The sequence below is a fragment of the Oncorhynchus keta genome, chromosome 35 (genome assembly GCF_023373465.1).
Source record: "Oncorhynchus keta strain PuntledgeMale-10-30-2019 chromosome 35, Oket_V2, whole genome shotgun sequence".
NCBI classification, from domain to species: domain Eukaryota; kingdom Metazoa; phylum Chordata; class Actinopteri; order Salmoniformes; family Salmonidae; genus Oncorhynchus; species Oncorhynchus keta.
The window spans coordinates 39,136,049-39,160,589 of record NC_068455.1 but is presented as its reverse complement, the minus strand read 5'-3'; the positions used below and the strand labels follow the sequence as shown (position 1 = coordinate 39,160,589).

The 24,541-nt window shown below is 45.0% G+C and overlaps 1 protein-coding gene across 1 annotated transcript in view; it reads right to left on the bottom strand.

Moving 5' to 3' along the window:
- Window positions 1-4,168: 4,168 nt before the first annotated feature.
- Window positions 4,169-24,541, bottom strand: part of LOC118371407 (phosphatidate phosphatase LPIN1) — a 38,526-nt gene continuing 18,153 nt past the window's right edge. Inside the window, 19 exon segments of the mRNA XM_052496977.1 lie at window positions 4,169-7,402; window positions 7,549-7,652; window positions 7,951-8,065; window positions 9,262-9,414; window positions 9,671-9,757; window positions 9,855-10,003; window positions 12,853-12,991; window positions 13,293-13,360; window positions 13,604-13,696; window positions 14,450-14,519; window positions 14,779-14,872; window positions 16,324-16,505; window positions 16,726-16,819; window positions 17,004-17,302; window positions 17,305-17,346; window positions 17,778-17,891; window positions 18,350-18,448; window positions 18,793-18,909; window positions 20,973-21,295. Coding sequence (XP_052352937.1) covers window positions 6,874-7,402; window positions 7,549-7,652; window positions 7,951-8,065; window positions 9,262-9,414; window positions 9,671-9,757; window positions 9,855-10,003; window positions 12,853-12,991; window positions 13,293-13,360; window positions 13,604-13,696; window positions 14,450-14,519; window positions 14,779-14,872; window positions 16,324-16,505; window positions 16,726-16,819; window positions 17,004-17,302; window positions 17,305-17,346; window positions 17,778-17,891; window positions 18,350-18,448; window positions 18,793-18,909; window positions 20,973-21,295 — 2,871 coding nt within the window. The 3' untranslated portion in view covers window positions 4,169-6,873.

Genomic DNA, 24,541 nt, shown 5'->3' with positions numbered 1-24,541 from the left:
AATGGTAAAACTACAGGTTATGATCTTATGGACAATGTTTTATTTCGATATGCTGCTCCCCAGATTGCAGCTCCGCTGAAATACATATTTAATTGGTCACTGGAAAAGAGGACATTTCCAAATGGAAGCATGCTAAACTGTGTCCATTCCTGAAGGACAGCAAAGAACCCATTACTCCTGCCAACAGTCAACCAATTAGGATACTCCATTCACTCAGTAAGATATTGAAGGGTATTGTGAGTAGACAAATATGGGAGTACATGGAAAATAATGATCTGATCACAGCCAATCAGCATGCTTATCGCAAAAAACATTCCACTATCACTGCATTGGTTGACATGACTGACCAGCGTCTCAATGCTATGGATAGTGGCAGGTTTGTAGGTGTACTATTTATTTTTATTTTAGTGCAGCATTTGATTTAGTGGATCATGAAATAATTTTGATGCATTATGGGTTTTAGGAAGCTCCATTGAATTGGGTTGAGTCATATCTAACTGCCAGGAAACAGTCCACCTGTATCAATGGGTTGTTTTCCCTCCCCTCATGCTTTAAACTGTGGAACACCGCAGGGCAGCTGCCTTGGGCCACTTCTTTACTTAATATAAACCAATGACCTTCCTTATTCCGTATCTAAAACTCAAGCTACTATATTTGCAGATGATCCTACAATTTATACAGCAAGACAATCAGTTCAACGGGTACAGCAAGCTCTACAAATAGATCTGGGAAATATCAGGGAGTGAGTTTGCCGGAACAAACTTGTTTTGAACACCAAGGAAACCAAGGTTATGTTGGTCTGTTCCACCAGGAAAAGGCCAACACAGCATGGGATACAATTAAGTATGGGGGAAGTACAAATTGAGGAACTGGCATAAACCAAACTACTAGGAGTGCAGTTAGACAACTGCTTATCATGGTCATCTCAAATAACTCATCTATGTAAAAAATGTACCGGGACAGATTCTTATACAACAACCCAAGCATTAATTGAGAGTCAGGTGAACTACTGTTCTGTGGTCTGGGGAAATGCATCAGCAAGTGAAATTAGGAGGATGCAGATTGAACATAAATAAGCAACAAGGATTGTTTTAAGGTGGTTCTTCTGTTGTAGTCATGCGCAATGCTCTTGGTTGGTCATCAATCAACAAGATAATTGAAAAACACCTGCTTATTCTATTTCACAATGTACACCATTTAAAACGGCCAAACTCCATTCACAACAGTATTCATGTATGTGGCAATTAAAATTTATTTTATTCAGTTGGTAAGAGACATTCAGTAAATACTAGGAATAGATTGTCCACCATCTACAGTTTAAGTCAGAAGTTTACATACACCTTAGCCAAATACATTTAAACTTATGGCCAAACAGTTCTATTTTTGTTTCATCAGACCAGAGGACATTTCTCCAAAAAGTGCGATATTTGTCCCTATGTGCAGGTGAAAACTGTAGTCTGGCTTTTTTATGGTGGTTTTGGAGCAGTGGCTTCTTCCTTGCTGAGCAGCCTTTCAGGTTATGTCGATATAGGACTAGTTTTACTGTGGATGTAGATACTTTTGTACCTGTTTCCTCCAGCATCTTCACAAGGTCCTTTGCTGTTGTTCTGGGATTGATTTGCACTTTTCCCACCAAAGTACGTTCATCTCTAGGAGACAGAACACGTCTCCTTCCTGAGCAGTATGACGGTAGGCCTTGAAATACATCCACAGGTACACCTCCAATGGACTCAAATTATGTAAAATTATGTCAAATAGCCTATCAGAAGCTTCCAAAGCCATGACATCATTTTCTGGAATTTTCCAAGTTGTTTAAAGGAACAATCAACTTAGTGTATGTAAACTTCTGACCCACTGGAATTGTGACACAGTGAATTATAAGTGAAATAATCTGTAAACAATTGTTGGAAAAATTACTTCTGTCATGCACAAAGTAGATGTCCTAACCGACTTATAGTAGATGTCCTAACAAACTATAGTTTGTTAACAAGAAATTTGTGGAGTGGTTGAAAAACGAGTTTTAATGACTCCAACCTAAGTGTATGTAAACTTCCGACTTCAACTGTATGTGTTATCCAGACAGAATAGGCAAAATAACATTTCAATTCAGAGCAATAAAGACATTGAATAATTTGTCTCAGCAAACCAGAAACCTTTCAATATATGAATTCAAACAATACTTTAGAACCATTTAAATATAATACATTGGAAGGTTGTGTGGGACTATGGTAGATGAAGTAATCAGTCGATCTGTTCAGGCTGTTAAGGGTATTTATCTGGTCAATATGTCAGTGTATTATGTCTGGAACAATGTGCTAAATGTGAAAATGTGATCGTATTATATATTGTATTTTAATGTTTGAGGACTCTTGGAAGATAAGTCCAAGTGAGGACTAATAAAATAAAATCAAGTCAAATATCTTGGCTTTGCATGCTATATTTGCAAACTTTCAATGCATTTGTTTTAATAAATAATACAATTGTACTGCATTTGGTTTTTAATATACTGCGTCACTCATTCACATATGCAGTACATCGATTCAAAGATGATGGACATTATTTTACCTAACAGTGTGATTAATCCACCGGCAGCCATTGTTGCATGCTCTTTCTCTCCTACTTCCTCACTCCGGCCTGGAACCGCCATTCCCTCCTGCAGTTGATCGGATAGAACCTCATTTATTTTCTTGTGTCAAAGACATCCTTTCTGAGAAAATAGGTGTCCAGCACGTGATCTTTAAGACAAAGTTCTTCATAGAATGTATGTTCTCCATACAGAAAAAGAGCCTACAGATTTGTCCTGTCACTTGTCAGTACAAGACAGAGAAGGAGTCATAGCAGTGGTTCCCAACCAGGGGTCCTAGGACTAATCCACAAGGGGGTACTTGGGAAGAATCATGAGACCATAGGCCTACTGGTAAAATGTACATGTACATGAGGGGGTACTTCAGGGGTACTCCGAGCAGAGAAAAATTCATTTGGTGATACAGTAACGGAAAAAGATTGGGAGCCACTGGCCTACTGTATATGACACAAGGCAGAGTGCTGTATGGAGAGTCTACCTGATGGGGGAATGGCGTCTCCTGGCTGTCTTACAGACTGAAACTTACTGGAACAAGACTCAAGGAGCCTAATATAATCAGCTGGCCTAATAAGGTTCTTGCGTTAGTTCCCAGCAACGAATGAGCAAAACAACTTAACAGAAAGAAAAGCCAGCTGAACTTACATAAAGACGGTCGAGCAGTTTCTGCAGATGAGCAAATGAGGAGCAGCTATCGTCTGGAGAACCCCGATGAGTTCCTATTTGAATCATTTCCAGTTGTCTTGTCATCTTTTCTCCTCTCATCATTCACAATCAAATACTTTAAAAGCAGAATTACTCATTTTCATGTGGATGGAAACATTTTCATAGCCAAGAGATATCAACTATGGCAGAGACCACTGCCTACAGAGTGGGAAAAGTAAAGTTGTCACTCAGGGACTAATGCCTTCAATAAAAACACATTTTACATATTCCATTTTTTTTAATGACAAACATAATTGTCTGTAAATAATCTCCGACTGATTCCCTGACAACTATTGAACAAATTGAAAGAAAATAATACTTTACCCTACCGTCTCTCACACGCAGATGTTGTAGATGAGGCAACTAATAAGTGGAAGTAAAACCGTTGTTGTGCAGTTCTGTTCTCTCACGTTTTATTGGTAGCGTACACATATTTAGCAGATGTTATTGCGGGTGTATAGCAAAATGCTTGATTCATCTGACTAAACTTCAGACTGGTTTAAGTAATATAGTCAGTTGTGTTATTGTTATTGTAAAAATCACTTCACATGTGATCCCCGTGAGTATCAGACAGATCTGTCAGTGAGCTGATTACTGTACATGGGCTTTATATGAAAAGGTGTTAGAAGTATATCTTCCACTAGATGACAGTAGGTTATCCAGCCTTCACAAAGCCATGGAGCAACACCATGGTAGACATGGGTAGTACGGGCGTTCGTTTTGCTCTGTAGAGTGGAATGAATCATGGTTCTGTTACTTTTCAGTCATGTGGTCAGGAAAAAAACTCTACAACTCAAGAAATACGACACACATGCTCTCTCTGCATCTGGTTTCATATCATGTTCACTACAGGGAGGGGAAAGGAGAGACATACACATCCAATCCATCAACAATCAACTTTTGCATTTATTGAAAAACCTATTTCCATTATAGCTATTTTCAGAATGGATTGTTAACCTATACAACATGACACAGTGCGAGAGTAATTGACTCTGTACATCTCAGAAACAAACTAACGAGGGTAGAGACAGCCACGGCATACTGTAAGGCAACAAGCTCGTTGTTTATATAGATCTTTCACAGAAAGAATACAGTCATTTAATCTGAATATACAGTAGTACTTTAACATACTTGGAACAAATCCTGTGACAGTACAGTAAAGGGAGAACAGAAGACAATGACACGGAGGAGGAGTAAAACACAGCAACAGTGATATCACATGCCTCCATTGACTCATCCATCCATCCGTCCATCCGTTATCCTCCTAATACCAACACACCTCTTCGGTTGGTGGTAAATCCAACATCTCACATTAGTCGCCATGTCACAATACTCCTGAACCATGGAAAATGGATGTTTCAACCATCCCACTGGTAGTCAATTCAACCAAAGTGAAGGTAAAAGGTGTTGAAAGTAATCAACACGGCATATGACACAGGGACGGTGGGAACCTTCTCTCCTCCATAGTGATGCAATCAGGTTTTATAGTGGTCATCAATATGATCGATTAAAAAAAAGAGAGAAATACTGTATCACAGTGTTAGTATTCATTCCGGTAATGCAGGACGTCTTGAATATCCATCCGTATTACACACAGGATGACATTGGCAATTGCACAATATACATATACTGATACACATTCCACGGAAGCCACCCATAGAAACATCCTGCCACCTCCTCTGTTCACAACAGAGATCTGATTGGACAGACGGACTGTCGTTAGTGCTTTGTGCTTTAAACCCCTTTGGGGAGGTTCAGAACCGTCAAGGTTGTTGTGCATTCTAATTGCTGAAATTACAAGGAGCGACAGTTCAATTTAACCTGTTTGTCCAAGTTCTTTGTATCTAAGTAGTAGATTCTAGAATTCAGGAGAATGTTGATTGGTTGACTGTAGAATATCTCAATGGTTTCGCTTCAGTGGACACTATAAGTCTGTCAGTGCAAAAATGTTGTTAGCCTTAAGGTCAAACTACTGTAGTCCAGCAGCCAGCCACTTTTACTGACAATGTTTCTGAATTCGATCGCTAAAAAAGGTTGCACTATGTACAACAGTGAGAATGAACATTAAAACTCTATTCAGATTCAATCACATAAACACAATATTTAAAGTGAAATAAAAACCAAAGCCCAAATCCAAGTGCGTTCACAAGCTGCTCGCTTAAAAATGTGAAATTAATTAAATAGTTCATACATTTGTAGGTTTCTCCGATCTCGCAGTTACACACAGAGTTTAAGATGATGGACCACCAAAGCAGAGGATATAATATGTTTTCTACTGTCTGCACAATATTACCTGTTAATGTTAGCCAAAACCATGACACTGCACACAGAGAGGATCGGACAGGTCATCAAAATTAAATCAAATTGTTTTTGTCACATGCGCCCAACATAACAGGTGTAGACCTCAGCACAGGTGGCAAATGCCATTTGATTTGATTTGATGACATGTGTGTCACGGTCCGTGGAAACCCGTGACGAGTGGCGGAGAAACGAAGACAGAGACGACTGCTAAAACTGACAACCTGAGTTTTCTTGCACGGCTTACTGTCAAGAGTAACGTCAGTTTCACGCGAGGCTTTTCTCAGGTGTTTGGTTACATGACCATATAAGGACTGTTGACGACTATGGGCGAGAGGCATCAACGAGAGAGACAGCCCTCCTCTGTGCCTCGTTAACAATAGTGAGGAGCTGCACTGGTTACCTGTTTCAGTTCAGTTGATCACTAACATATCTATCATACACAGAACATGACAACAACAACAAAAACGGAAGAATAAAAACCGAATATAGAATGCTACTTACTAGAACGGAAACGCGCTTTAAAACGCATTTATTCAATGTTTTACTTAACTCTATTTCTTGTACTGCACTGTTGTTTACGGGCTTGGAAGTAAGCATTTCACGGTAAGGTCTACTACACCTGTTTTTGTGACAAATAACATTTGTTTTGATTATATCGGCAAATGTTTGGAGGTCGAACGGGTGAACTGAATTATCGCCATGCGCTATAATAATAGCGCTAGTTGAGCATAATCCTGCTTTGTTCGACATCTATTACATTCGCACTTCATGTGATCGTTAGATCTGAACGTGTCGACCGAACATGCGTCGCGGTTTACTGTACCCACATTGGAGACTAAAAGTGCTAGAATCAATCGGGCAATGCTAATTGGGTGAAATAGCTGCCGTTGATAGGCTGTTCTTCACAGTGATTTCCCCCAGGTTGACTGAATCAGTGCTTCTTGCCGGAGTTGCAGCTACAGTATGTATACAAGTAAGCACCTTTTGCACCTGATGAACAGTAGGCTAGGTATTGTAGAGCAGAACACTGAGGAGTAGAACACAAACAGGAAAGGTGAGTACATAGAAATACCACTCAGTGCTAACATGCCTGTTGTTGTCGGAGAGAACTTCCACTAGTGCATAAGTGTGCACATGGCAACCATGTGTGTGTTAAGGTCTGCTTATGCATTGCTGTGCGTGTGTGTGTGTGTGACATTAGAGCAGAGACATGCTTCTTTCATTTGCACGCCGTCATCATCATAAATGTGTCTCTCCCTTTCCTTCCCAGATTGCACACAGGTCACTCATGGGGTGGTCTGGTGTGGAAGTGGGTCTCCACAGCTGATTTCCAGAGGATGGTCAGGGGTGTGGACCAAGGGCTGGTCAGGGGTGTGGACCAAGGGCTGATCAGGGCTGTGGATCTGTGGCTGATCAGGGCTGTGGATCTGTGGCTGATCAGGGCTGTGGACCTGGGGCTGATCAGGGCTGTGGATTTCGGGCTGATCAGGGCTGTGGACCTGGGGCTGATCAGGGCTGTAGACCTGGGGCTGATCAGGGCTGTGGACCTGGGGCTGATCAGGGCTGTGGACCTGGGGCTGATCAGAGCTGTGGACCTGGGGCTGATCAGGGCTGTGGACCTGGGGCTGATCAGAGCTGTGGATCTGGGGCTGATCAGAGCTGTGGACCTGGGGCTGATCAGAGCTGTGGATCTGGGGCAGCTGTTCTCTCCAGTAGGTGAACTGGCTGAAGGTGTCAGGGAAGGAGAAGTCCGAGACGTGACCTCTGATCAACAGAGGGAAGACGTGGTCCACCACCTCACACAGACGACCATACCTGGAAGGAACAGGAACAGAAACATACTTCACTTCATTTACTTTCATTGTTCATTCGACAGAGACAGACAGAGCTACTGAGGGAGAGAGAGACATTGAGGGAGGAAGATGGAGGGATAAAGAAAGAGACAGAGAGGTCTGACTTACGATGAGATGTTGGTCCTGGCGTGTTCCTGTATCAGCTCTCCCTTGGGGTTGACTGTGAAGATCCTGTTTAGGGGAACGCCCACCTCCTTATAGGAATACACATCCTAAACAACAACAACAACAACAACAACTGTAACAATGACTGACGTACTATCCAAAACAACCATACACAACCACAACAGAATTAAACATAATATTCAGTTTGAAATGAGCCTTTTGGCTGAATCTGTCACATTGGCAAAAAAGTTGATTACTGGCTGTCGCTCTGGATAAGAACGTCTGCTAAATGACCAAAATGTAAATGTAAAATGTATAGAATGTTTATGGTCCCAGTCAAATGAATCTAAAAAAGTAGCCCAAGTTAACATGTACAGTGATGGAGGGAGGGAGCAGGGCTCTCACCGTGGCTCTGTTGCCGAAGGCTGCGTAGAAAGGCTCAGTGTTGGGGTGGAACAGCTGCTTCACGTCAGTCAGACACTCAATCTTAAACCTCTCAGGCTTCTTCTCTATCACCTCCCTACAGGACAGGGAGGATAGGGCAGGGATGCCAGGACAGGACGACAGGTTAGAACAGGAAGGATAGGGCAGGGAGGATAGGGCAGGGATGCCAGGACAGGACGACAGGTTAGAACAGGAAGGATAGGGCAGGGAGGATAGGGCAGGGATGCCAGGACAGGACAGGAAGGATAGGGCAGGGAGGATAGGGCAGGGATGCCAGGACAGGACAGGAAGGACAAAACAGGCAGGGATGCCAGGACAGGACAGGAAGGATAGGGCAGGGATGCCAGGACAGGACAGGAAGGAAGGATAGGGGGAGGATAGGGCAGGGATGCCAGGACAGGACAGGAAGGATAGGGCAGGGATGCCAGGACAGGACGACAGGTTAGGACAGGAAGGATAGGGCAGGGATGCCAGGACAGGACAGGAAGGACAACACAGGGAAGGACAGGAAGGATAGGGCAGGGATGACAACACAGGACAAGACAGGAAGGATAGGGCAGGGATGACCAGGACAGGACAGGACAGGAAGGATAGGGCAGGGAGGATAGGGCAGGGATGACAACACAGGACAAGACAGGACAGGAAGGATAGGGCAGGGATGACAACACAGGACAAGACAGGACAGGAAGGATAGGGCAGGGATGACAACACAGGACAAGACAGGACAGGAAGGATAGGGCAGGGATGACAACACAGGACAAGACAGGACAGGAAGGATAGGGCAGGGATGACAACACAGGACAAGACAGGACAGGAAGGATAGGGCAGGGATGACAACACGGGACAAGACAGGACAGGAAGGATAAGGCAGGGATGACAACACAGGACAAGACAGGACAGGAAGGATAGGGCAGGGATGCCAGGACAGGACGACAGGTTAGGACAGGAAGGACAAAACAGGAAACACAGGTTGACAAGACAGGACGAAAAGATCAGGACAGGAAGGACGACAGGACAGGAAGGTCAGAATGATCGTTATATAATATAGGGATGTCTCTTCTATATAAGCTACTGTGGTCCCGTGTGGCTCAGTTGGTTTAGCATGGTGCTCGCCACGTCAGGGTTGTGGATTTTATCCCCATGGGGGACCAGTATGAAAATATATGCTGTGGATAAGAGCGCCTGCTAAAATGTACTGTACATTGTTCTCTATTGTGTTTGACGCCTCTGCTGTGTTTATTTTGACGGTGATGATGTGTGTGTGTTCCTCACCTGTGCAGGGCTGAGAACAGGCTGCTGGGGCTGAGTAGGACAGGTCCTATAGGCAGCATGGTTCCTCTCTCATTGACCCAGTGGAGATACCCCCTCGTCATATCAGCCATACCTATGGCCCTTGCAGAGCAGTACATGAACTTATAACCGTTCCTGAGAGAGAGAGAGAGAGGGAGGGAGAGATTACATTTTTTTTAAACTCTCCTAGTAAGTCCTAAGAGAGAGGGAGGAGACAGGAGTTCAACTAAATGGCTGCTTTCAGGATGGTGCAACGTACTAAAGCCAAACACCACGATTAAAGCTGACATGATTCACTCATCTTACACTGAGGCATATTCTGAATGTGAGCCCTGTTTCATAACTCTAACGGCCACCTATAGTTATGTAACTCCTGTTGTGTGAGACTCACTGGCTGACTCGGTGGTAGAGGCGGGCAATGCCCTGGTGGGTCCAATCTTTGCCCAGCGTTGGCAGGATGTGGCCCAGGGTGTCAGATCTGAAAAAGAGGATGGTGCTCGCCACATGTAATTAGACTATCATTAACAGATATAACGTGATCACATACAACTGCCAATACAAACACACACACTTACCTGGTGATGGTGCCGTCAATGTCTGAGATGACAATCTTGTCATCCCAGCTCCAGAGATAGATGGTGCCCTGGCAGCGACAGGTGCCCTGGTACTGAGTGGTCACACTGAACACCACCTCATTAGGACCCTCCTTCAACTGAAGACTGGCCTGAGGACAGATTACTACATTACCCATACAGCCTCTACTAACTCTAACCCTGTTACTGAGTGGTTCAACGGCAGACTGGCTTGATGGGCAGAAAGACTACATTACCCATACACCCTCTACTAACTCTAATGGTGCGTTCAAGACAACTCGGCAAACTCTGAGATCTCCCACTTCAGTGCGTTCAAGTTGTCAACACCTGAAGGAATCTTTTGTTTGCAGAGATGCTATATGCCTCTTGCTAAAGTGTTTAAAGAAGAGAGGAAATGCATTAGGTAAGAATACATATTTTTATGTAAACGATGAAGGCCGCCATGTTTTTTTGTTGACGTGATGTCAGGAATCTTCAGGTCGGAGAAGTCGGAGCTCTAGGATGATGCCCGAGTTTCCTACTTGTAATTCCAAGTTGGATGACCGTTCAAATGTATTATTTTCTGTTCCGCGGGTGATGTGGAGGTAAACCCAGGCCCTGCATGTCCCCAGGCACCCTCATTTGTTGACTTCTGTGATCGAAAAAGCCTTGGTTTCATGCAAGTCAACATCAGAAGCCTCCTCCCTAAGTTTGTTTTACTCACTGCTTTGGCACACTCTGCCAACCCTGATGTCCTTGCCGTATCTGAATCCTGGCTTAGTAAGGCCACCAAAAATTTGGAGATTTCCATACCCAACTATAACATTTTCCGTCAAGATTGAACTGCCAAAGGGGGAGGAGTTGCAGTCTACTGTAGAGATAGCCTGCAAAATAATGTCATACTTTCCAGGTACATACCCAAACAGTTCGAACTACTAATTTTTAAAATTACTCTCTCCAGAAATAAGTCTCTCGCTGTTGCCCCCCCTCAGCTTCCAGCTGTGCCCTGGATACCATTTGTGAATTAATCGCCCCCCATCTAGCTTCAGAGTTTGTTCTGTTAGGTGACCTAAACTGGGATATGCTTAACACCCCGGCAGTCCTACAATCTAAGCTAGATGCCCTCAATCTCACACAAATCATCAAGGAACCCACCAGGTACAACCCTAAATCTGTAAACAAGGGCACCCTCATAGACGTTATCCCGACCAACTGGCCCTCCAAAGACACCTCCGCTGTCTTCAACCAGGATCTCAGCGATCACTGCCTCATTGCCTGTATCCGCTACGGGTCCGCAGTCAAACGACCAACCCTCATCACTGTCAAATGCTCCCTAAAACACTTCTGCGAGCAGGCCTTTCGAATCGACCTGGCCCGGGTATCCTGGAAGGATATTGACCTCATCCCTTTCTAGGGAGTTTTTCCTAGCCACCGTGCTTCTACACCTGCATTGCTTGCTGTTTGGGGTTTTAGGCTGGGTTTCTGTACAGCACTTTGAGATATCAGCTGATGTACGAAGGGCTATATAAATACATTTGATTTGATTTGATCCCGTCAGTTGAGGATGCCTGGTCATTCTTTAAAAGTAACTTCCTCACCATCTTAGATAAGCATGCTCCGTTAAAAAAAATGCAGAACTAAGAACAGATATAGCCCTTGGTTCACTCCAGACCTGACTGCCCTCGACCAGCACAAAAACATCCTGTGGTGGACTGCAATAGCATCGAATAGTCCCCGCGATATGCAACTGTTCAGGGAAGTCAGGACCCCCCGCAGCTACTCGCCCAAGCCTCCCCAGCTTCTCCTTTACCCAAATCCAGATAGCAGATGTTCTGAAAGAGCTGCAAAATCTGGACCCGTACAAATCAGCTGGGCTTGACAATCTGGACCCTCCATTTCTGAAACTATTCGCCGCCATTGTCGCAACCCCTGTTACCACCCTGGACCCAAACTGTTACAGACCTATATCCATCCTGCCCTGCCTATCTAAGGTCTTCGAAAGCCAAGTTAACAAACAGATCACTGACCATCTCGAATCCCACCGTACCTTCTCCGCTGTGCAATCTGGTTTCCGAGCCGGTCGCCGGTGCACCTCAGACACGCACAAGGTACTAAACGATATCATAACCGCCATCGATAAAAGACAGTATTGTGCAGCTGTCTTCATCGACCTGGCCAAGGCTTTCGACTCTGTCAATCACCATATTCAGACTCAGTAGCCTCGGTTTTTCTAATGACTGCCTTGCCTGGTTCACCAACTACTTTGCAGACAGAGTTCAGTGTGTCAAATCGGAGGGCATGTTGTCCGGTCCTCTGGCAGTCTCTATGGGGGTGCCACAGGGTTCAATTCTCGGGCCGACTCTTTTCACTGTATATATCAATGATGTTGCTCTTGCTGCGGGCGATTCCCTGATCCACCTCTACGCAGACGACACCATTCTGTATACTTCTGGCCCTTCCTTGGACACTGTGCTATCTAACCTCTAAACGAGCTTCAATGCCATACAACACTCCTTCCGTGGCCTCCAACTAAAAAAAGAAAAATATACTGTGTTATTGACTTGTTTATTGTTTACTCCATGTGTAACTCTGTGTTGTTGACTGTTCACACTGCTATGCTTTATCTTGGCCAGGTCGCAGTTGTAAATGAGAACTTGTTCTCAACTAGCCTACCTGGTTAAATAAAGGTGAAATAAATAAAAAATAATAAAAATAAGTTGGAACTCATTTTTTTCAGAGGTCCACATTGTCTCGAATGCAGCATAACCTTGTTACTGATTGGTTTAACTGCAGATTTTCTTGAGGGCAGAAAAAATACATTACCCATACAGCCTCTACTAACTTTAACCCTGCTACTGATTGGTTCAACTGAAGACTTGCCTGAGAATACACAATTCAACATCACCTCATCAAATGAGATGAGTATTGTGTTTCTCACCAGCAGTTCTGTGATCAGAAGTTAGCTTAACAGAGGTTAGGGGAACAGTGTTGAGTCTCTCACCAGCTGCTCTGAGGTCAGTCTGAGGGTCTTCCTGTAGAAGACACTACCAGGAGTGAGAAGAGGCTCGGGCTTGCAGGATTCTGAGTCCTGATTGGACGGTCTGTGTTCCTCATCGCTGGAGGAAGACTCCTCCTTCATTCTGTGTTACATCAACAGATACAACAACAGTTCAGCTATAATGTCTGATTATTTGAACAGAATATTAAAATAAATATATAAAAAAATTGCCTATAAACCTTTAGGGGCGGTTTCCCGGATTCAAATGAATTAAAATGCTTTTTAGTCCAGGATTAGGCTTAATCTGTGTCCATGAAACCACCCCCTGTTGTGTACTTTATTTGAGGATATGCAAACTAAGGTATATAAATGTGTACTCAACATAGTTAATTCATATTGCACATATATCGTAAACTGTTCTGGTGTTAGAGAAGTGTCATTACCCATTGACTGAAGCCATGCTGAGAGAGGTCTCTCCCCCGTCTCCAACTCCTATCTCAGACACTGAGTCCTGGGGACAGACAACCAGTCACACACTCATACAACAGCCAGGACACACTAGCACTAGTCAAAAAGGCAAGTGGTGTCCAGCATTGTCACTTCTGCGGAGGTTCCCAAATGGTTATGGAAGTGTGTTCAGGAGGTATGTGTGTTACAGAGGTGTGTGTGTTGTGTTACAGAGGTGTGTGTTCAGGAGGTGTGTGTGTTGTGTTACAGAGGTGTGTGTTCAGGAGGTGTGTGTGTGTGTGTGTACCGATTTGGAGTCGCTGTTCCTGCTGCGCCATGAGAACCACCAGCGGCCTCCTTTCTTGGGCATCTTCTCCTTCATGATGTTCTCCACCGTGGCCTGAAGCAAACGCACACAGTTCCTGACCAAAAACCCAACTCAACAAAACCACTAAAACGCAAAAAACACAGAGATACAAAAACCCAAACGCAAAAAACGTGAAGCAAGTGTGTCCGTGTGACTGGATGATGGCGATCTAAGGAAGAGAGGCAGCAAGAGGGAGGGAAACACAGAGACTGGGAGAGAGAGAAGTAGAGGGACAGACAGACAGACAGACAGACAGACAGACAGACAGACAGACAGACAGACAGCTGAAACCAAAGGGACCCACAGGGCTGGAGCCAAACAGACTGGGTAAACAGTAGGAGAAGAGGCCAAAGGCAGAGTACACATAACTCAGGCAGGAGTGCTGAAGACACACAAGACAGGGCCAAATGGGAGGTGAGATGGAGGGAGAACAAATTAAAAAAGGGAAAAACAAAGGGGGAAGAAAGACTCAAGTGTTAGGAGGAGACGTGGTTCAGGAGAACGCTTTTTAGTGTACAGGAAGTCCAAAGCGAGACAGAAGACAGAAGAATTCAGACAAAAACAAAACACGTGAAGCCAGACGCAGAACCAGATTTAGCTAGAAGGGTTACAGTTGGACTTCTCTCTTTACATTGCAAAATGATTCGCGTTTTAAACCTCTCAGGTAAAACCACTCAGGTACCCAAATGTAGCACGCCATTTGACATTAGCACACAGTCTCATCACCAAGTCGAGTAGCCTAGATGCTATGCTAATAGCATGGTGCTAATGTTACTGAGGTTTTACCATTGGCAGGGGCTTCTGATACACCTGCATAGCCAGCATGAGAGGGGCTGCGGTGGTCCAGTTGTAGTACCTGGAGGAGAACAGACACAAACATAAGATCACTGTTGTATCTTTAGTGTCTGCAGTTCATTTTTTATCGGTAGTATACAGTACATACATACTTCTCCAATCAGATCAGGACAACATAGAACATCTGGATGGATGTGGATGGGTCAGATTCAATGATATACGGAGGACTACGTCAGAAAAGCAGGAATTCCGGATTAATCGGGAACGATCACATCTTTACTGCTATGAGGTTAAAGGTTTGTTAGAAGTATTTTACGTACTTGGTTCCAATCTTGACCACCAGGTTGGGATCGTCGATGATGGAGGGGTTTTCAGTGAACTGCTGGTAAGAGATGGCTCTCTCCTGGAACTGTTCTGTAGAGACACACAGACAGGAGAGGGTTAATATAACTGTTCTGTAGAGGCACACAGACAGGAGAGGGTTAATATAACTGTTCTGTAGAGACACACAGACAGGAGAGGGTTAATATAACTGTTCTATAGAGGCACACAGACAGGAGAGGGTTAATATAACTGTTCTGTAGAGACACACAGACAGGAGAGGGTTAATATAACTGTTCTGTAGAGGCACACAGACAGGAGAGGGTTAATATAACTGTTCTGTAGAGACACACAGACAGGAGAGGGTTAATATAACTGTTCTATAGAGGCACACAGACAGGAGAGGGTTAATATAAATGTTCTGTAGAGACACACAGACAGGAGAGGGTTAATATAACTGTTCTATAGAGACACACAGACAGGAGAGGGTTAATATAACTGTTCTGTAGAGACACACAGACAGGAGAGGGTTAATATAACTGTTCTATAGAGACACACAGACAGGAGAGGGTTAATATAACTGTGCTATAGAGGCACACAGACAGAAGAGGGTTAATATAACTGTTCTATAGAGACACACAGACAGGAGAGGGTTAATATAACTGTTCTGTAGAGACACACAGACAGGAGAGGGTTAATATAACTGTTCTATAGAGACACACAGACAGGAGAGGGTTAATATAACTGTTCTATAGAGACACACAGACAGGAGAGGGTTAATATAACTGTGCTATAGAGACACACAGACAGGAGAGGGTTAATATAACTGTGCTATAGAGGCACACAGACAGAAGAGGGTTAATATAACTGTTCTATAGAGACACACAGACAGGAGAGGGTTAATATAACTGTGCTATAGAGACACACAGACAGGAGAGGGTTAATATAACTGTGCTATAGAGGCACACAGACAGAAGAGGGTTAATATAACTGTGCTATAGAGGCACACAGACAGAAGAGGGTTAATATAACTGTTCTATAGAGACACACAGACAGGAGAGGGTTAATATAACTGTTCTATAGAGGCACACAGACAGGAGAGGGTTAATATAACTGTTCTGTAGAGGCACACAGACAGGAGAGGGTTAATATAACTGTTCTATAGAGACACACAGACAGGAGAGGGTTAATATAACTGTTCTGTAGAGGCACACAGACAGGAGAGGGTTAATATAACTGTTCTATAGAGACACACAGACAGGAGAGGGTTAATATAACTGTTCTATAGAGACACACAGACAGAAGAGGGTTAATATAACTGTTCTATAGAGACACACAGACAGGAGAGGGTTAATATAACTGTTCTGTAGAGGCACACAGACAGGAGAGGGTTAATATAACTGTTCTATAGAGACACACAGACAGGAGAGGGCTGGATAGGTGAAAACAATGACAGCAAGTAGATGGAGCTACAATATCCAGTTATACCAGTAAGTCAAAGCTGACAGTATTGAGATGCAGCCCATGTGTTTAACAGCCAGTACCTTTTGTGATCTCTCTGTTTTCAGTGAGACCTCCACACAGAGAGATGGCGATGTTGGGCATGTCTCCCAGCTGGTCAGCGTAGCTGTCCACACCGCTGTCCATCCCACTGCTCCCCACCGACTGAGGTGATTGGTTGGTGCTCCGCGCCCCTGTCTCCGAGCCCCCTCTCACTGAACCGTCACTAAGGAACAGGGTCATCGGTTCAGGAGTGGGGGACGAGTGTTTGTGTAGGACAGAATAGGTGTGTGTGTGTTACAGGTGAGTGTGTGTGTGTGTGTGTTACAGGTGAGTGTGTGTGTGTGTGTGTGTGAGTGTGTGTGTGTGTGTGTGTGTGTGTGTGTGTGTGTGTGTGTGTGTGTGTGTGTGTGTGTGTGTGTGTGTGTGTGTGTGGGCCGTGTTACCTTTTAGGGAAGTACAGAGCAGCCACCTCTGGCTCCAGCTCAGTGATGTCATCCAGGTAGACTCCATCCGAGCCCAGGTGGTGGCTCCTCTTGTCTGCAGGTACAGCGTCACACGTTACCATGGATACAATGATTTTCATCCATTAACTTGACGTGTAGCTAATGGTGGAGGCATTCTACATCTACAGACGTGAACGCATGCTGAGTGACAGCTGACATTCAAATTCTGCAATCTAAACTCCACTCCGCTTGCGAGGCGATGGTTCGAGAAGACGTACCTTTCCTCTTGGATGGGGAGTCTGTGCGTCTGACTGGGCTGCTCCTCTGGCCCCCCTCATCCAGTTCTGACAGCAACCTGGAGGCCATCAGCCCCTCCACCTCTCTACAGGCTGCCCCTACTAACTCCATGTCCCCTCCAGCAACGGGCCCAGCCGTGTTGTTACCAGGCTGGGGCATGTACGGGTTGAGGGATGGGGGGCCATTGTCTGGGTGGCTCTGGGTCTGGCCAGGGGGGCCACATTCTCCGGGGATGGTTCTGAAGTGTGTGCTGTCACACACAGGGATGGAGACAGGGGACTTCATCCCAGAATCTTGCATCTGGGGCGGAGAGAGGTAGGAGGGCTAGAGGTGGAGAGAGGGAAAGAGAGAGCGAGAGGAGAGAGTAAGGAAGAAGAAAGCACGCTACAGCAAGGACGCGGGAGGCCGGGTGTCAATAGTAGAGAAGAAGAGAGAGGAGAGAGAGGAGAGAGAGAGGATGTGTGGTTAGCGTGAGCGCTAGGGTAAAAGCATGTCCTCAGCTACTCTCGTGGAAGATGATTAAAGTGGTTAAAGTTCAGTGCTGATTCCTGGATCACTGTGTGGACTACAGCTAGACATACTGTCTCTCTGAATCGTTCTCTTCCCCCCCTCCCTCTATGACTCTCTTTTTCTATTGCTTTCCCTCCCTCCCTCCCTCCCTCCCTCCCTCCCTCCCTCCCTCCCTCCCTCCCTCCCTCCCTCCCTCCCTCCCTCCCTCCCTCCCTCCCTCCCTCCCTCCCTCCCTCCCTCTGTACCTTAGCAGCTTGTGGCAGCTCCCCCAGGCCCACAGAATCTCAGGGTTGTCTTTGCTCTGATTGGTCAGCTCCGAGTCACTCTTCGGAGTGGAGGGGCGGGAGCCACCGGGGCTGCTGAGTGACAGACACACAGAGAGATGTGATTGGTTGAGCCAGCACGACACTGACTCATGGACATAAACAATACAGCACAAAACCCACTGGGATTTTTTTGGATTGAATCAATGTTGTTTCCACGTCATTTCAACCAAACAATTATATGTGTTGACGTTGAATTAACCTGGAAAACTTATTGGATTTGCAAAAAGTCATCATTGTTTTCACCTTTTATACGTTGAACCTAAATCCAATGATATGGCGACATATTTGGTTGATTTCACTTTGAATTCACATTAGTAAACAACTCAACCAAATGTGAATCAAAACTATACGTTGAACTGTGCCCAGTGGGAAGACTCTGCTGGTTTCTGTCCCAGGGTTTCAGACAATATGTAGTTGGTCCGAAGGATAACTTTGATTAAGGCTTAATTAAGCTGTACTGAAAAGTGAAATTGGATGGTGACATGACTTACCTGACAGGAGAAGGGAAGACAGAAGTCTGCTGTGGACAGGAGATGGACAGACCACCACTAGGAGGGATAGACAGAGTACGTGTCTGCTCTATTATAGCACTGAAAGGGGAGAGAAAGAGGGGAGAGGGAGACAGACATACAGAGAGAACAACTGTCAGCCATACGCAGTTATTTTAATCTACAAAGGCATATGACAAGATGAGTCGAACCAAACTGTGTATTATTCTATTCTATTCTATTCTAGTCATGTCTGGTGTGTGTGTGTGTCTGTGTGTGTGTGTGTGTGTGTGTGTGTGTGTGTGTGTGTGTGTGTGTGTGTGTGTGTGTGTGTGTGTGTGTGTGTGTGTGTGTGTGTGTGTGTGTGTGTGTGTGTGTGTGTGTAAGTGTGTGTGTGTGTGTGTGTGTAAGTGTGTGTCTGTGTGTGTTGGGTCATATTTATGTACCTCTGTGAGCGTGCCCAGTCTGCATCAGAGTGTGTGTATGTTGTGTTCTGGGTGTAGTTGCTGCTCAACACACTGGCCTTAGGGCCCTGCTCTCCATTGAGCTCCCGAGAAGAGGCCCTGAGACAGCGAGAGAGAGAGAGAGAGAGAGAGAGAGAGAGAGAGAGAGAGAGAGAGAGAGAGAGAGAGAGAGAGAGAGAGAGACACGTTAGCAGCAACAACACACACCCAAACCCATGCACACACAGGCACAGACACAGACGTACAAACACAGAGATATCATACACAGTGTTTTCTCAGGCCTCTTTTGCTGAAGATGTAAAGAAAAATGTATGTTGGTTTGTGTAGTGAGGTGCGTACTGGCGGCAGAGAAGTCAGGCACAGGAGAGCGGAAACTGATTTACAACTCTGTTGTTTAATATCCAAAAACCACCGTCAACAGAACAATAATGTAAATGGGTCAAACAAAACCCGGTAAATACCAGCATACCGTTGCATAAGCACTACAAGAAACAATACACAACATGTAATTGATGGAATTGGAACCAGGTGTGATGGATGACAAGACAAAACCAATGGAAAATGAAAAGTGGATCAGCGATGGCTAGAAAGGTCGGTGACGTCGACCACCGAACGCAGCCGGAGCAAGGAGAGGGACCAACTTCGGCGGAAGTCGTGACAGTTTGATGTGTATGAGGATGTGAATCCAGTTGCAGCACTGGAAGTATTGGTACAATTATTAATGCCAATAGTTTTTATGAGAAATATTAATATCCGAACCCTAATTGTAACCCGAACCCTAAACCTAACCCCTAAACTGAAAATAGCCTTTTTCCTTGTTGGGACCAGCGAAACCTCCCAACTGTCTGAATTGTCCTTTTCTACTATCCTTGTGATGATTTCTGATCCCCACAAGGATAGTAAAACCAAATAAACACACACACACACACACGCACACACATCAAATGAATGAGAGAGAATCAGGAGGGACTGAGAGAGGTCCCGTTCACCACGGTAATTCATCCACAGAGTCAGAGCGCATTGTGGGAAAAGAACGAGGCACTGGAGCATCTCCAACACGTGGGACAGAGAGCTGGTATTCACAGAGCCTGAACATAAAAACACACACACACAGAACACAGATAATTGGGTTCACAAAAGACAGACACTGGCCACTTCAGGCTTGTTAATCCAGTCTCAGTCTCAGCCAGCACCCAACCAGCATATGGACAGACTAACAGACTGAGTGACTGACTGCACTACCAACTGTTGCTTTACTACTCAGGGAATGAGGGGCTGTTTGTGAAGTGATCTTGTGTGTGTGTGTGTGTGTGTGTGTGTGTGTGTGTGTGTGTGTGTGTGTGTGTGTGTGTGTGTGTGTGTGTGTGTGTGTGTGTGTGTGTGTGTGTGTGTGTGTGTGTGTGTGTGTGTGTGTGTGTGTGCTTGCGTGCTGCGTGTGTGTGTATAGGTGTTTGTCTGTCTGTCTCAGACCTGCATGGAATGCCTGAGAACAGAGTCTGCCCCTCCCTGCTGGGTCCCACACAAACAGAGAGGAGCTGGCAGTGGTTCATGTGTTTCGCAGAAACCATTGTGATGCTGATCAGGCTTTTTTTTATACCTCTGCAGTGGAGCAAAGCTATTCTGACTCTTAACCAGAGTCTCTCTCACCCTCTCTCTCTCTCACACATGCACGCAAAAAACACACACACGTGCACGTTCCCAAAAACCACATCTCAGAGGGATCATTCCTCTACCAAACACACATATGCAGGATCGCAGAAAGAACAAACTGAGAATACCTCAACAAGACAGTGTAATCTTCTCTCTCCTCCCCACACAACCACTTGACTGCAGTCAGTAGCTGCTGATAGACAGCTGTGTGTCGCATAAACAAGCCTCGCCCTGCAATACTAGCAGACCACTCCAAACAGCCCAAATGTGACACTGTCTGTATTCAAATGAGCGTCCTGAGAACTTCACAGGATGTCGCACGCACACACACACGCACGCACACACACACACACACACACACACACACACACACACACACACACACACACACACACACACACACACACACACACACACACACACACACACACACACACACACACACACACACACACACACACACACACACACACATGCAGTGTTGATGTAAATAGTGTAATTGCTGTCATCACCTGCTACTGTTGTTGTCGTGCTCTCTCTCCTCATCAGTGCTCATGTCGATGGTGAACATGTCCTCATCCTCTGAGTACTCCCCACTCTCCTCCCGTCTCCCTCCTCCGCTTTCCCGTGCCTTCCTCCTCCTTTTCCTTCTCTTCTTCATCATCATCCCTCCTTCACCTCCTCCTCCTCCTGTGGTCTGCTGGGATCCCAGGGTCTGGACCTGGAGGGTGGCGGGGTCAGAGAGGCGAGACACACCCCTCCCCAGCTGAGCTTCCATTAGCTCCGCCCCCTGGGACACGATAGGTGACGTCGCCAGGTATGACGGAACCACTTCCTGTTGGGGACAGGAAACAGGAAGTGAGGTCATGATGAACCGTAAATGGATTGTTAAGTAAGAATTAGCCATGGAAATGACAATCAGGAGAAATTAGAATGAAATACATGTTCATATTTGATATAAAGAAGAACATTCATCTTTTCAATCCCTCCTTCTAATCTTCAGGGTACACCAGGTGACTAGGCTCTCTGCAGTAGCAGTGTGTGGGTAAAATCAATGGGGAAGCCAGGGGGAAAAAAAGCCGTATTACAACCTATGTGTTATGATAATGTAGTTGTTTTCTGCACTATAGACCCCTTTCCAGTACACGACATGCTGACTTCACGCACATATGCGCGCGACTCTTGGCTGCAGTAAGAAACTAATCGCTATCTGTGCCCATTTAACATAGCCTTTATGCTTTGTTTACTTCTACTGCTTCTACTGCTCGAACAGTTGCTAAGATGACATTTGGTTGTGATCTTGGCAAAATAACTATTTTGGATGCAGCAGTTGTTAGCTAGAATGCTAACGCTCATTGACATAGGCTGTAGCAAAAGCTAGCCAAGGGGGATTTTTACTGGTTTTAGTTGGTGTTTTAAAAAAAATATAATGCAGTTGCTTTGCAATGATGACACAAAACATTATATTAAGCAGAACATTCATACGAGCCTTAAAATCCCATTATAATAAGTAGTGTGAAATGCACTCGTAAGCAACATGTAAATAGAGGCTTTTTTTGCTGGAGTTCTATAAGAACTCTCCCGTGTTCTGCCACCAACTTGTGCTCACCGCCCTCGTGCGCCAACGTTCGCAAACACAGAAAGGGTCTATAACCCGTTAGCTCATACGCAAAGGCGATAAAGGCTGAGACAACAAGAAGACAACGTCACTGTCGGCAGAATAAATTCATTCGTTTCATCACGAAACTAGACAGGAACATCTGTCCGACGAAGTCCACAAAGCATCTTGTATGTAACAAACATGACCTACAACATGGTCAAGCAAGTGATTCATGTTTTGGGTCAAGCAAGTTCATGTAAACACAAACTATTGATTTAGAACAACGGAGAGTTTACCACAGGTCAAAACAAGGGCTGCCTCTGCTAACATCAGTCCAGCACCACTTCAACTTCAACCTTTCAACGCCGTCTCATCACTTTAGCTTGGTCTAATGCAGGGACAACTTAAAGATAGCAAAAACAATTTAGTCCAGTCAACGTAAGCTATATATCATGTGGCTGTTCATATGGTACTGATTTCTATGTGTGTTAGTGTGTGTGTGTGTGTGTGTGTGTGTGTGTGTGTGTGTTTGCAAGTAGAAAATAACATGTTGACTCACCCTACTTTAAAAGGAATGCCAATACCTTTCTCCTCTCTTTCATGTTGCCAAAACGGTCTCACCATTATAATCATTGGCAGGTACACCAAGTCCAAATAACCATCTCTGTCCATGGTTTATTTAGTAAAGGGAAGATTTTAGCTAGCTAGGCACCGGAGGGCAAAGACAACGAGATGGAACAATTCAAATGTTTTCAGTCAATGACATTTTACTTTTGACTTGATGTGATTGGTGTGAAGCCGAATCCAAACTGGCTTCCCTTTACACTTTTCTGGTGGACCAGGACCATTCACAACTGAGCTTGCTCAGTTTAGCTCAACCCTGATTGGCTATTCTTTGAAAAATAAATGTATCAAGGGATGCCAAATGCTCACTGGCTTCCCTTGCATTCAATGCTATGGGCATCAACAATGTCATACTATTTTTGGCCAGACAGCATCAGATAGATGCGCTACACATAATGATACAGAGGGGCGCCGTTTCACTCAGTCTGAAGCTTTCTCCTGTGACAGAGGGGGACACAGAGAGGCTTAATGAAACACAGAGGGGCTTTCACTCAGAGGGCTGAAACACAGAGGGCTTTGAAACTCCAGAGGGGCTTAATGAAACACAGAGGGCTAATGAAACACAGCCACTTGCACAGAATGAAGGACACAGAGAGGCTTAATGAAACACAGAGGGGCTTAATGAAACACAGAGGGGCTTAATGAAACACAGAGGGGCTTAATGAAACACAGAGAGGCTTAATGAAACACAGAGGGGCTTAATGAAACACAGAGGGGCTTAATGAAACACAGAGGGCTTAATGAAACACAGAGGGGCTTAATGAAACACAGAGGGGCTTAATGAAACACAGAGGGGCTTAATGAAACACAGAGGGGCTTAATGAAACACAGAGAGGCTTAATGAAACACAGAGGGGCTTAATGAAACACAGAGGGGCTTAATGAAACACAGAGAGGCTTAATGAAACACAGAGGGGCTTAATGAAACACAGAGGGGCTTAATGAAACAGAGAGGCTTAATGAAACACAGAGGGGCTTAATGAAACACAGAGAGGCTTAATGAAACACAGAGAGGCTTAATGAAACACAGAGAGGCTTAATGAAACACAGAGGGGCTTAATGAAACACAGAGGGGCTTAATGAAACACAGAGGGGCTTAGGCTTAATGAAACACAGAGGGGCTTAATGAAACACAGAGGGGCTTAATGAAACACAGAGAGGCTTAATGAAACACAGAGAGGCTACAGTAGGTATGGTGTTCTTTGGATGCAACTCAACAAAGCATTCTTTGTCCTCCAAACACGACGAGTTGAGTTTTTACCAAAAAGTTCTATTTTGGTTTCATCTGACCATATAACATTCTCCCAATCTTCTTCTGGATCATCCAAATACTCTCTAGCAAACTTCAGACGGGCCTGGACATGTACTGGCTTAAGCAGGGGGACACGTCTGGCACTGCAGGATTTGAGTCCCTGGCGGCGTAGTGTGTTACTGATGGTAGGCTATGTTACTTTGGTCCCAGCTCTCTGCAGGTCATTCACTAGGTCCCCCCGTGTGGTTCTGGGATTTTTGCTCACCGTTCTTGTGATCATTTTGACCCCACGGGGTGAGATCTTGCGTGGAGCCCCAGATCGAGGGAGATTATCAGTGGTCTCGTATGTCTTCCATTTCCTAATAATTGCTCCCACAGTTGATTTCTTCAAACCAAGCTGCTTACCTATTGCAGATTCAGTTTTCCCAGCCTGGTGCAGGTCTACAATTTTGTTTCTGGTGTCCTTTGACAGCTCTTTGGTCTTGGCCATAGTGGAGTTTGGAGATTGACTGTTTGAGGTTGTGGACAGGTGTCTTTTATACTGATAACAAGTTCAAACAGGTGCCATTAATACAGGTAACGAGTGGAGGACAGAGGAGCCTCTTC